This window comes from Haliotis rubra, unplaced genomic scaffold, assembly GCF_003918875.1.
Source record: "Haliotis rubra isolate DU_JTF1 unplaced genomic scaffold, ASM391887v1 Scf878, whole genome shotgun sequence".
NCBI classification, from domain to species: Eukaryota; Metazoa; Mollusca; class Gastropoda; order Lepetellida; family Haliotidae; genus Haliotis; species Haliotis rubra.
The window spans coordinates 347422-362025 of record NW_025767610.1 but is presented as its reverse complement, the minus strand read 5'-3'; the positions used below and the strand labels follow the sequence as shown (position 1 = coordinate 362025).

The window sequence follows — 14604 nt, the reverse complement described above, 5'->3', positions numbered from 1 at the left end:
TATGCACTGGTTTTACGAAGATTAAAAAGGTCATTGTATTTTACTGAAAATTTGTTTGATCAGAGCAGCAGAGCTTTAGAAAGGATTTATTTCAGACACGCCGAGCCTTTTTTCTAATTATTTTGCAGTCACAAAATTATGCCCGATGCAGTTCCCTACTTTGATTTGAACCGTGGTTGATGTTCCTAATTCTTTTCCAGGTGAACAGTGAACATCCATTTGAATGTATTTGAGACGGACGCCACTTGTGGAAAGAAAAGGATACGCTCACCTTACAGTTAAACATCTGGTATCAGAAATCTTTGATCGCGATTCATCAACTCTTGCTCATGGCAAAGGAAATGTTTTTGTCAGTTAAATTCCACTACTCCTCAGATTCATTATACTCCATGGGAATTCATGTTGCTTTGAAGCGAAGCAGACTGCTTTAATTGGGCAATTTTAACAACAACCAATGAATTTTGGGTTCACCTCTATACAGTCAACCCACTGGAAACATCAAACGTCTTCTCCTCTAAAGAAAGCGAAGTTTTTTCCGTAAGGCTTCATTTTTTTAGGTTCTGAAGGAATCCTTACAATAGAAAACTTCCCGATAGGTCAGACTCTTAACAGCGAATATTATTGGTAAAATAATACATTTAAACATAAAAGCATTTAAAACTCACTAAATGCATGTTCTCCCGTCAGAGTCTGTAAGTCTGTTACGGCTGCGATGCATGACAGGGGCTTTGAAATCACTGAACATTCTACGTATATTTGGCATCGTCAGATTTCGAGCTCTTCTCAAACTTGAAAAAAGAACTATCTTGCAGGCATTATTAACAGATGATGACATTTTTCTTCTATGGATTACTTTTTTATACTAGCGTGATCAAAGCACATTGGCAGAAGGGTGTTGACCTCCGAGTAGAGTTTGCTGAAAAACGTTTAGCTCTGAACTCCACCAATGCAGTCACAGTTCAATCATCTCTTGTATGGTGTAATATTAAATTATCTATCCGTCAGCTGTAAATGTTTAAAAATTGCAATACTATGCCGAGGATTCAAGCAACTGCATAGTCTGAGTGTATAATTACGTAAATCAAATCAACACACAATACACTTTCCAAGCCTTTCTGATATCCGCCAATTATTCCAGCCAGGACGTGTACTAACACCCGTCATATACCTACTAAAGCTGAAGCCCCAAAGCTACGTGTGTACTGTAACACATGCTGACATGGTGTCAGACACATGATCTCTCATTCCGATCCCACCGACTTTTAAAGTCATTTCAGGGATGACGTTTCGGATCAAGCAATTGGTTTCGCTTGAGGCAAGACCTACATGTAATGACGCGGATAAACCTGATCGAAAAGCAATCGCGGAGCATTTGTTCCAATCGTTTGGAGATAATGCCCACACCCTTTGATGTTCATCGATTGATATGAAAGGTGATGATGAACCCATGCAGGCTTTGACATTAACACTAACCATCCCCAAAGCCTTAAAAAGATGCAATCTCGCCCATGCTTCATAATCAGTCATTTACTGTTGGAGACATCCATTTATACTCGTCTCTGTAGCTTCAGTCACTTGCCTACAGCATGGCGCTCCCCGGACATGGGTCATTACGAAGCCTAGTCTGCTGTAAACATCCTAATTGATGGTAGTTTACCTTAACACCGCCATGCGTCAGGAGATATGGGACTAATGGAACATGATCCTCAAGGAAGATGTATTTTGATCATTCGTGATGCTGGAACGGGACAGGGATAGTGACGCCATGTATGGAAAGCTATGATGTTTCAACTACACTATCCTGGATCATACTGAGAGGTTAAGCAAAATAATAGCGTGTGTTTTATTCTGAGGACGATCTTATAAACTGGCTTTTATTGAAGCTGTGATTGTAACATATATGTGTTGTATGGCAAAGTTAAACCATTCTCATAATGTTATGTAGGCTATGGATGCTGTTGTTACTGTAGATTTCATTGCCAGTTTGTAGTTTGTATTGTAAATTATGATATATCTGCGTATACGCCTCAAATACTCAAATTTACGTTATGCTTCATATGTACATATGCCATTTTTGAACACTGTGTGAATTTTCGAATTTCGAAAGGACCATGGGACATGGTCTTAAATCTCAAGTAACGATGAAAGTGAAGATGCAAAAAACTTTTCTGTGAAACCGGAATGCTAGCAATTTTAGATTTATCTTTCATTAGTAATAAATTAACATTAAAATGTATCAAAATAAACATTCTCGGTGTTATAGGTTATATTCCGCAGAACCAAATGGTCTGCTTTGCAACTTTATACTCGTTAATGGTGATTATTCCACGACATTGACAGTGGTAATAGGAACCACTGCCACTACAACTGGTCTTGAGGTCTGCCAACCAAGCAGTAGACATGACATTACTGGAGTTAAAGACATCTGCAGCATAATTAAAACAGGATGAATTGGTCGACTATCTGGGAAATTTCCCTAAGATTTAGGTCTGTCCTTGTATTTGCACACTTTATTGATCACTGACGGGTTGCAGCCATAAGGTCTTGGTGTCCGATGTCTTATTTCTGATTTTAAAATTGGCATCTTCGCATCTTTGCGTCCTTTGCGAAGACGGTGGTGAAACGCCAAGATGCGGTGGTCTATCACTTCACAAACAGATTATTGGCTTGGTGTTTAGCGCCGTTTGTATGGAATAAGGCATGTACATGCATGCACTAGTTGCTTTGTCAGAGTCACTCAACGAATGGATAAGTGAACTGAATGCTTTTCAGGAAGTGGTCAAACGTAACAGTGCGTTAGATTACTGGGTGTGTGTGCTGTTGATTAGGTGCCCCGCTTTTAGAATGTGGTTCGAATCCCAAAGGGTCTAAACCCCCAAAATACCAGAACCTGTACTTTACTGAAAAAGTGTAATCTGAAAAGAAGATGAAATGTGTTACATGTGACCACTTTCTAAAATACATCTTGTATTCATAACTTTCCCCGAGGAGAACGTGACCATTTACGCTTGTAAGAAGGGTACACAAAGTACCTGATCTTGACTAAAGGGTGTCCAGTAGGACCCATATTCGTGCCTCATGCTTCACCAAAGTGGTAAACATGTTAGGCCCAAAGCTCTTCGAGGCTTGATTAATGCCACATGAAGCAATAATTGCAGGGTGAGTGAGTGAATTAGGATTTTAAGTCACCTCGGCAATATTTTAGCAATATCGTGACTAAATCAAGTTATAGATTTATAATAATCTAACGTAAATTATAAACACCTGACAACAAAGGACAGTGAACAACTAGATTATCAGAGATATAAATTTAAAACTAGTAATTAAATTTAAAACATTTCAACTCAGATGACAATACAGTATAAAAACAGGCTATAGATTGTCAACATTTGAAGGAAGATCACCATACTAGGGACCATGGGGACTTACAGTACATTTGCTTCCTGCATGAACCCCAGCTGTATGTACACCATCACTTCAGCTATTAGCAATTTTTGACAATCTAGCCATAACTTAAAATGACATATATACTGCGGTTAAAATAGTAGTAAGTTTGAATGTAAGTTTTGGGACTTACGTCCCCTTTCAGGAGGACAATAATTGACATTTAAGGGAATAATATAAGAGATCAGACATTCTTAGCTTTTTTGGGAAAAACCTGTAATTCAAACATTATGTGTATCTTATATGGGAAGTGGATTTTGTATGCTCCTCTAGCCTGTGTGGCTACATTGTCTGTGTATAAGCATGTCTACGCCTTCACATACGTTTCTGCAATAGAGCCCTAGGCACGTATTATCGTGAAGATGGTTTTGACTCGATAAGCTTGGTGACAAGAACATTGAAAACAGGAAGCTCAGTCTCAAAATGGGGCTACCCCAGGACTACGACAGCTTTGTCATAATTATATCTTCATTGTGCCCCTACTTTCGAAATCCATTAGCCCATAAGCCTGCACTTATTGGTGGTTGATAAGTGCATGCAGGTTGAACAGTGCCAGACATGTCTCGAGCCCAGTAGCATGTTTATGATGCCGCTAAGTACTCACAGAACAAGTAATTTTGCATTTTTTCCCGTTGGCCAAAACTGACTTTAAAAGCAAATTCAGAAACCATTTATGCGGCTAAAGGCGATGTTTGTTCATTTTCCCAGATCATCATACAAATGTTTGTCTTAGTGCGTCTTTCGTTGGGTGAGTAACTATTACATATTTTTTTCCCTCGGGAACTGTCTGTGAACTTACACTTTTGTTATGAAGATTTGAAATTGTCAAATAACAAGAACATTTAGAGATGTCTGTCAGCAGACCGAGACAGAAGACACTATGTCGTTGTGAAGATTCCAACAAAACTCAGATAACAAGGCTGTTTACAAGACCAAAACAGATAACACATCGGAAGAATGATGTTAATCCCTATTGATCTGTCGTGAACTTTCACGCTTGTAGATTTATAAACTGCAATTGGATTTTTCACCACAGTGACAAAAGTAGCTTCACGGTATTATGGTCGTTTTGCACAATATTGGTCAACAGGTCTTTTAGCGACCTTGGCTACAGATTTGTTACCACATCGTTTAAAATACTAACTTTAGTTTAGTAGTTAAAGCGTTTGCTCGTCACGCCATGGGTTCAGAGTGTGAAGCTTCTGGTTCCCCCGCAATGATTTTGCTGGAATAATGCTAAAAGCGACTCACTCACTCACTCACTACTCAAGGATATTGTTTTATTACCCACGTGGTCAACGTATGGGTAGTTGCACACTAATCTCGTATCGCGTTGACCTGTGCCGTTGACCTGAGATTTTAACCGATGATTAGGTCACGTTGTGACGGAACTACTTTCTCATTCATAACAAACACGTGAATTCATTCTACAACATTTACTACGTCAATTAAGTTAGACGCCTTAACGATATAATAGTTCAGGGCAAAACTGTACTTTTTTACATTATACATGTTGGTAGAGCGAAGTGTATTTCTTTGCCAAATTTAATACTCTGTAATGTTAAATACGATGAAATTAGACAGAAAACAAACGGAAAAACGACTGTGTGGGTGGCCCAAAATAATAACCCTCGCTCAGGGCTAACTGATTCGCTGTTCTATTGACGTCCCTCACCCCAACCTCACCCCCCGCCACACACGTTAAGACGCACGTTACCAGAAAAACTAATGATAAACAGTGTGATTACGGTTTACGTTCGGCTTAAATATCTTCTCTAAATTATTTCAATTACAGCTGTGGTCAACCTAAACTAGATAGGGCAATATGAACGTCGCAATTTTACTACCAACGTAAGTGTAGATCAGTACATCCAGATGAATGAAGCTGGCTAGTCACGCGAACATTTCACGAATGCATTGTGGGAATGGAAACATTGCAAACGTTGCCGTGTCGCTGTTTAATTGTGAGTCGATCTGAGACATTTTATGCTTTCAAACCGAAACCGGTTTTATTGAGGGCCTATTCGATTATGCTAAACCGGTTTTGGTTTCGGGAAAACCATGCACTCGATTATGTCGAAACCTAAAACTGGGTTCTGAAACTTCGAAACCATCCCCGAGGCAGGTTTCGCAGTTTCAGTTTCGCGGTCTCTCGCAACAAACATGGCTGAAACGAAAGCGCCGAGTTCAGATGATCTTGGTGGCAAAATAGAGCATCAGTTTCTGTAACCAAAATAATGATAAAAATCAACTGAGAACTAGGAAAATATTATGTAAAACCCCAGTCTATTGACCATGACTATTTTATGTAATTTGTATATATATAATTACTTGTAACAGTATAATTACATATACGCAAATATTTACCTCCAAAAGCATCTCATCTCTTTCTTATATGTTAATTCACTGATAAAATGAAAAACATATGCTGTCATCCAATTCGTTCCACATATACAGTAGCTGAGACATTTTTTTTGTATCCATTTTGAAACCGGATGGTGAAACAATCCACTCGTTTATAAAACTAGAAACTAGTTTCACTTTGAAACCATGTATCCGAAACTAGACACTCGTTTATAACAGGAGAAACCAGTTTCAAAAACCAAAACCAGTTCCGCAATAATCGAACAGGCACTTAGACTGAGGTTGCTGAAGAATTTTGCATGACGTCACATTGCATTGACGTCACCACCATTCTGGTCTGCCCCCCTCGTAATCAAACGTACCCTTGGTAACCGATGTCACGATGCATGTCAGTTGTCATCACCTCGTACCGTGAGTGAGTGAGTTTAGTTTTACACCGCAATCAGCAATATTCCATCTACATGGCGGCGGTCTGTAAATAATCGAGTCTCGACCAGACAGTCCAGTGATCAACAGCATGAACATCGATCTGCGCAATTGTGTGTCAACCAAGTCAGCGAGCCTGACCACCCGATCCTGTTAGTCGCCTCTTACGACAAGCATGGGTTACTGAAGATTCATTCTAACCCGGACCTTCACGGATGCCTCGTACAGCCTCCTACAGTAAACTACTCAGTAGCACCCCGTTTCTTGGTTTGCAGTTGCTTCACTCGGCTAGCATAACAGGTGGAAACATTACGTTTATGTTTTTCGACGGATAAAAATAAAAATAAAAATAAAAAATGTAAAAATATATTGTCAGTTTTATGCAGGTAAGACGTTGGTAATAAATAAAATACCACACTCGAAACTCGTTTCGTATAATTGGTATGTAATGAGACCGAGTGTAGTATTCTCTATATACATATCGCGTATGTTGTATTTCCTTTAACTGTCAGTAGATGATGCATGCGATATGTGCATGACATCATCCATTCAATATTGCTGTCATGTATAGACATGAGAGCAGTTCCAATTTGTTCAAAATGTGATGATGTTGCAACATCCTAGAAATGAACGTGGCTGTGAATACTGAATAACATCATGTTTTGCTAGCACTTCAAGGAATAGAAGCGAGTAGGGCGTCTTCGTATTCGATTTATGGTCAATTGCATTTCCATACTACCCAGGGCGGAAGGGGTAGGTCTGTGGTTAAAGCGTTCGTTCGTCACCCCAAAGACCAGGGTTCAACTCCCCACATGGGTACAATGTGTGAAGCCTATTTCTGGTGTCCGGTGCCGTGATATTGCTGAAATATTGCTAAGAGCGGAAATGTTATTCAGTCAGTCAGTCAAGCTAATCATCGCATGAGTACAGTGGCTGACGGGACGTTACTGACTGACTGAGTTTGGTTTTACGCCGCTTTTAGCAATATTCCAGCAATATCACGGCGGGGGACACCAGAAATGGGCTTCACACATTGTACCCATGTGGGGATTCGAACCCGGGTCTTCGGCGTGACGAGCGAACGCTTTAACCATTAGGCTACCCCACCGCCCCAGGGACGTTACTGAATACCCCGTGATACTCCATTCTTTGACAATGGAGGTTGACGTGGGATATGCCTGTGACGAGTCCACAGCATACGTGTCTCACCGCGTATCCGTGGGGACATCTCTTTACGACACTTAACATGTGAGTCGAGCCAACACAAACATTACCACGTTGAGTCTTTCTCATTATAACAATCCCCGCACACTCATCCACCACGAGATATGTTGGCTGTCCGCCTCGACATACCAACAACAAACGTGTCTCAAATTATTAAATGAGTGAGTGAGTTAAGTTTTACCCCGCTTTGAGCAACATTCCAGCAATATCACGGCGGGGAACACCAGAAATGGGCTTCACACATTGTACCCATGTGGGGAATCGAACCCGGTTCGGCGTGACGAGCGAACGCTTTAACCACTACGCTACCCCACCGCCTATTATTAAGTGATGTGCATGCTGTTTGTTGTGTTTGTTTCTTTGTTGTTCAACGCCGCACTCAGTATCGATTTGGTCTGTAAATACTACAATCTGGACCAGACAATCCAGTGACCAACTGCATGAGCATCGAAGAGGTGAGCATGAAACATGAGCACATTACACGTATTACAGGTATATATATTCGAAGTCCTGAGTGCGGAGAAATAATGTCACTTTTGTAGATGTTGATCATGGCAATCCAGAATGTTCCTGTCCTGGTTATTCATCAGTAGATGTACATTGCAGTCTCATTTCATGATCATATCACTACCTCACATCTGCCAATCACGCTTCCCTCAGATTACAACAATCCATGCGAATAATTGTTATGAAAGTAGGTTTCGCATATCAGTGACCACAACAGGTGTTCATATATCATTTAGATCTGTCATGAAATCAGATGCTTGCAAATTACCTCGGTCGTTGATGGCATCGAGTGAACGCATATGAAGGTGTTCAGAGATAGTAAGTGTGATCGTTTGCCTATATATGTTTGTTAATATATATTCCTATGGGTTGGCTTTCACAACCCGTTCTTGAAATACAGAGCATTTCACCAAATTCGATTTTTAGCTCACCTTTGGATCACCCTAATCAGTACGCCCTACCTATTGACCCTCACGCACGCAACATACCGCAAAGAGCCAGGTGGTATAAACATTTTCATTACCAGCGTTGGCATTCTCTAATGCTGACTGACGGTATGGATGTTGTGCTGTTTCATTTCATCGCGAAGACAGGTTGTCGCGTCTTCATCAATCGAATGTCAACTCGATATCATTAAACGCTGCAGGCAGCTTCCGTTGTATCTGCCATAGGGATTTGAACAGAGCAATGTTTATCTTGAGAATTCCCTATTTCTGGTTTCAGACATGAGTATATTGTTGGCTTTGTGTCTGGACACTGAAACGACTTTGTCGTTGGCATCCATAACAAAGAGACTTCAATGAAAGTTGTTTTGTTGCATGACAAATAGTGCCTCTATCATTTTGAAATACATTACTCTATGCATGTACCTACTAACATGTTTCAAGCGATGCGATCATTCTCATGGAACCAGTGCCATTGATAATCATGATGGCACATTCTCTCACTTAAATGTTGAGAAAGGCGTTAAAAACACCTGCAGTTGAAATTCACTAACCAGGATTTACACAATGTTCTTTCCTCCGTACTACAAAGTAAATACAAATACAGCGTGTTTGCATGATAAATCTTAGGAAAATTGATTGATTTTATTGAATTTGGTTTATTTTGATTGTATTTTATTTAATTAGTTTCTCGTTGTTTTTCTGGTCCCATAATTTTTATCAAGTACATGACAACTCTCGCATATCATGAGCAAAATCAATAAGCTAGACAAAATCGTGGTCCATAGAGATTATTAAACTCTTGAGCGTTTTTAGACTATTTATCCGCAAAAGATGTGTATCGATTAGAAAGGAGAACAGAAAACGACTGGACCACAGCTTAATTTTGATCTCTTAAATCAAATATTTCTTAAATAAACATACTATGGTAGCGCTAGGTAACCTATAGTTATAACCACTTTAAACATAATTTGGAACTGACCCCTACTGTAATTTACTGTTGCGTGACAAAGGTGCTTTATTTTTAAAGTTTTCAAAATTCATCTATTTGAGACGTCACAATCAGTCTAGATGTTCACGTTATCACAAATATAAACACACTATGCGATTTGAGAGGTTTTCATTTGAAAAGAGACCATAAATTTACATGAATGTCGAAGCAGGATACGAGTAAAAATCACTTTCCTTTAAGGACTTGTGCAGCATCACATTTTGCTGGCGTGATGCGAAGCGGAGACACGGAATGCTATAACAAAAATTCCTCCTTGTGGAAATTAGTCTTATACAATTATGATCGTAGGAGGATAAATCGATCAATTCCAGTTAATTACATCCTGCACTTGTTAACGAATGACACATGGTCGCTCTTTCATTGGATCATGCACCAGCATCAGTAGCACTGATCAATGAAGCTGCCTGGTCATAAGTGCTGACGACCGTTCACTACCGGAGCCCTCGTGTGCTGGAGGCAGAACTATATCTAACGCTGAGGTGGAGGAAGCTGTACTTCATTGCTGGTGGGCAGAGTAGAAGTCGTGGATGTAGTTCTGCGGACGTACTGTGTTATTAACTGCTACCGTGTCGCAAAGTGTGAACAATATATGAAGTATATTCGTCAACAGATGAGTGGCACAGGCATCGTGTATGGAGATTGTAATGCTGTATTGTCATGTTTATATGACAGAACTTTAAATATATAACCTCTCCAATTGTGAGTCTACCATGCTGATATTAAGGGCAGATGCTGAGTGATTAGTCATTAGAGTGACAGAGCAAGAGTAGATTAAATTGTATGGACATAAGTAATATGACCATGAAGTTCCCAGGACGGATACTTTAACAGAGGAAGCATCGCACATATCAACAGAGGATCTGGATTTAGCAAATGGTTTACAAGGCTAGTTAAAGGCAGGATCATTAATCGTTGGCAGAACCTTCGCGGAAGTGAATAATTGCCGGGAGGAATATACGTTCGGAGATTATTCCAGTTTATGAAGCCTGAGTGATTTCCTATGGGATCGCATTATCAGGCAGCCAGTGAACCCTTCTCTGAAATGAACTGCATAATTTCTATGCGCACAGAAACGACATGTCCTGAAGTACTACTACTCATCAAAACAATCTGAAAGAATTTAGAAATGAATACAAGTGATGTTCTTACATGTATGACATGCCACGTGGAAACATCATTCGGTAATGACGTTCTTGACAAGTACATGCTTCAAGTGAACTTGCCAGAAGGTATGCATCCCATGTCATTATCTGGTCCTCCGGCTAACCTGTAGCCTTTATGTCCTTCCTGAGTCTCCGCATTCAGTACTGATTAAAGATCCCCACACACCGACCTAATTTGAGGACTGCATTGTAGTATGGTTCGTGAGATGAGGAACTGTAATGCCGATAGCTATAGAACCGGGGTCATGTTACGGCTATACAAATAGGCAACACTGGGATTTGCTCGTGGGAATGTGTTTGATGGTCTTGTTGTGACACACGGAATCGGAACACCAAATGGATTTAAAGTGAATATCATACATTATGTTGGAGGAGACATTTTCAAATGTCACGTTTCCGGGTGGAGCCGAAAATTTGGAAAAACGTCAGTTCCATTGGATCTTTATTGTTCTGGAAGTGACATTTGATGTGGTGATAATCACTGGTGATGTATGCTTACTTTTCCTGTATTTCACTAGGAAGTTGTTGGGACAATCAACAAACATACTGGTATTTTCAGTAGCTGTTGGTGACCTTATCACAGCTATTGTAACAATACCTTTGGATATATTACAAAAGTTTGTCAACGATCTTTCACCATATCTGTGTAAAAGTTACTTCTATTTTTCGAACGTGGCTCGAACTGCAATCAGCTATAGCATTCTAATGCTGGCAATGGAAAGAATCATGGCTGCGTTGAATCACAAGGTGCGTTTACTGTCTCCAGGAAGATGTCTATTTTTCACAAGTCTGAGCTGGTTCTTCGCTGCGTCCTACAACATCTGGTCCTTGGTATTATACTCTACAGAGTACTACGACTTCAACACTACACCACCTACACGTGTTGCCTTGTGTTTTGTTTCGGAGTCCTTCATGTATCTCTACCAGATATTTCTTGTCCTGGATTTCCTTATTATTTTCTTATTTCCATCAATCGGAACTTTCGGTCTGTTTGTGATTTTTGTAACTCGGAATCGGAATGCTTATCAGCCAGGTAGGCCATACAAACCTTCCTTGTCGGTAATAGTATTTACATTCGCTCTTTTTGTATGTTTTGTAGCTTGTCACCTACCGCTGGAGATCATTTCCTTTTTAATCGATCACAGAGCGGCGTCGTTTTTAACCAATGACGCCAGTGCCTACAAAGTGCTTCAAATGTTCTCCTTTACACGAGGCTTCTGGGACCTGTTTATTTTCGGTGCCTTTCGGCATTACGTGTGCAGAAAAGAAAAGGCATTAGCCCAAATGCGGGATCAGAGGTCCAAGCAGCAGTGTTTGTCACTGGACATTCCCCAACAAGCTTTTTCCACAAGCTTACTGGACAGTGACCAGGAAGTGTCTGCCAGGAACTCCCACTCCAGTGGTGACTCAAGGCAGTAACGGTAGCATGGCTGACTTTAATCTCTGTAACTGTAGTGGTGACAGGCACAACATCACAAGTGCTCTTCATGCTGCATGCTACATCCCCTGCCACTGACAGGAAGACCAACATTATACATGCTTATCTGTCAGATTGATGTGATTCAAGGACAACGTATCCTGGCAGGAATTTTACTTTTCTTTTCTGAAAACAATTATTTTCTCCTCAATGAACTAGCACATATGTCCGTGTTAATAAGGAAGTCGCTACTATCGATTATATGTATAAATGCCTGTACGCGCGTTTCGTTTTGAAATATTGATATAAAAAATTCTGCCATAATGCAGACCTTTCACAAACGAAACAATTGTAAATCCTGACTTGTGGAGATGGGTATCTTATGAGCATAAATGAAAACTGTGCTTGCCTTTGTTGAGTTTCAAGATTTTGATCCACGTATTCAATAATTGTAAATTGTGAAGTCTTAGATGCATATTTTATTGTATAGATGAACAGAATATTGTTTGCATCGGCTTCAAGTACGAACTATGTGTAATGAATACCAGAGAGTATGTGAAACTTACCTACACGCTTTTCAGTATTTTGTGACGAGAAGATGTCTGAACCCTTTAAAATGCCAAATGTTACCATGACAATGACTTATATAAAATGTCAATTTGATCTAACTTCCAACGTATTGGCATATATTGACGTATTTTTAACACTGCACAGTATATCACCCGGGAGTAAGTATTTTTATCCAGTGCTTTAACACAGATTATCAATCTGTTCCGTAACTTGTCCCGGGGCAGTTGTCCTATTGATGAGACCATCCAAACTTGAAAATACCAACGTGAAGGGTGCATGGTGCATGTCACACAATGTCATCATTTCAAAAACGTCTGCATTGAAGGAAATGTGTCATATTAACCAATATTGTCAATGTTTCCCATGAGTTTATACTCGTACATGTACCATCCGTATATATGACTTGCTTGATATTCATTATTTTTACTTGTATTTTATATTCCAAGACACAACGATGGTGAATATCTATTTTGATATGAAATACACCATTTAACATAAAAATGCTCATGTTATGTACATTTCAAGACTGAAGAAGTAAATACAGAATATGAACAGTGGCATAGTGAAGAGAACCTTTATTGCCAAAGTGTCCGGTGTTTGGTGAGATGTAAATATGTGGTACTCTACGATTCAATAATATACATACGTCTATCTCTATGTACAAAAGGGCAATAAATATTTATCGCAATTTGTACCGTGTCAAATCACATTAGAATCAAGTGACAGCCAGGAAACAGGTAACTGCAAAATCCTATAGTGCTGGCTTCGTCTCCCTACGTTACGTTCACTATGCAGCATCCCGATCAATACGTGGTTTCATTGACCAGAATGTTCCAGGGCAATGTGCTGGTCAGATGAACCGAGTTTGGGAAATTATTCATTCATTACAAATAGGCAGTCTAATGTTACCACGAATATACTAATTTCGTAGTGGTAAATCGAACCAGGAGTGTAGTGGTTTGACATAACTTGACGTCTACTCTGATTTACACGCATTGTATGCTCCTTCTATAAATGCCTTAACGAATACTGGAAGAACAGCACTATTCAATATTGACATCATGTGATCCTTGTTGAATGTCCAGAAATCTCAGTTACTAAAACTCTCTGTGTATCATGTATCTTCTTGTCAACATTTATATCCAAGCAATCTAAATATTTTCAAACACCCGATACTAAATATACAATACATACAACACCTTTTAGAAAGTGATCATTTGCAACAAATGTGATTTTTTAGATTACACTTTCTCAGTTCAGTAAAGTACAGATTCTAGTACTTATTGAGGGATTCGAACCACAGTGCGTCTCTCTCTCTTTCTCTCTCTCTCTCTCTCTCTCTCTCTCTCTCTCTCTCTCTCTCTCTCTCTCTCTCTCTCTATCTCTGTCTCTCTGAGATCGGATAATCGCTGTATGATAGAACAGAACAGGTTCGTTATCCACACAGAGACAACAAATCAATTGTTCAGCTCTCCACAAGATCTTCTGTCTTTTCACAATCCATCTCTAAGCTTTCCCCGCGTCTTACCAAAGAGTTGTACAGCCCTCGTAGATTAGGACTAAGGCAACAAATTCAGACGCTTATTGTCCCTTCTCAAAAGTCGACATTTCCTCTCAAGGGACTTGGTCATTACTGACATTTGATTTGATCAGCGCCTGAATCAGGTCTCGGCAGATCTAGCTACTTATCCCCGGCTCCCAGTGGGAACTCACTGGAAATAACAGTTTCAGATTTCTGTCTAGAACAATTCGTCTGTAGGCAAGTGACAACTGATAGGTCAATGGTGTTGTATCCGGAAGGTGTCTACATCCCTATTTTGATCAGAATGTATCAGTTGGGTGACTGCCTATTGCTTATATATTTGGGGAATGAGGAAGTTCATAAATGGGAAGTGATTAATTTTATATGAATAGTATCTTCACACATCTCACAACACGAAAGCTCTTGATGTACAGATTCTGCATCCTTTCACTGAGTAACGAAACCATATTTTGATCGGAATAGTGGCTTGATAGCTTATTGCTTATATACTT

The 14604-nt window shown here is 39.8% G+C and overlaps 1 protein-coding gene across 1 annotated transcript; it reads left to right on the top strand.

Annotated features, from left to right (window-relative positions):
* The first annotated feature begins 9871 nt into the window (after window positions 1-9871).
* Window positions 9872-13258, top strand: LOC124263298. Its single transcript, XM_046697883.1, has one exon. The coding sequence runs from the start codon at window positions 10947-10949 to the stop codon at window positions 12000-12002; it is 1056 nt and encodes a 351-aa protein (XP_046553839.1). The 5' UTR covers window positions 9872-10946; the 3' UTR covers window positions 12003-13258.
* Window positions 13259-14604: the final 1346 nt, after the last annotated feature.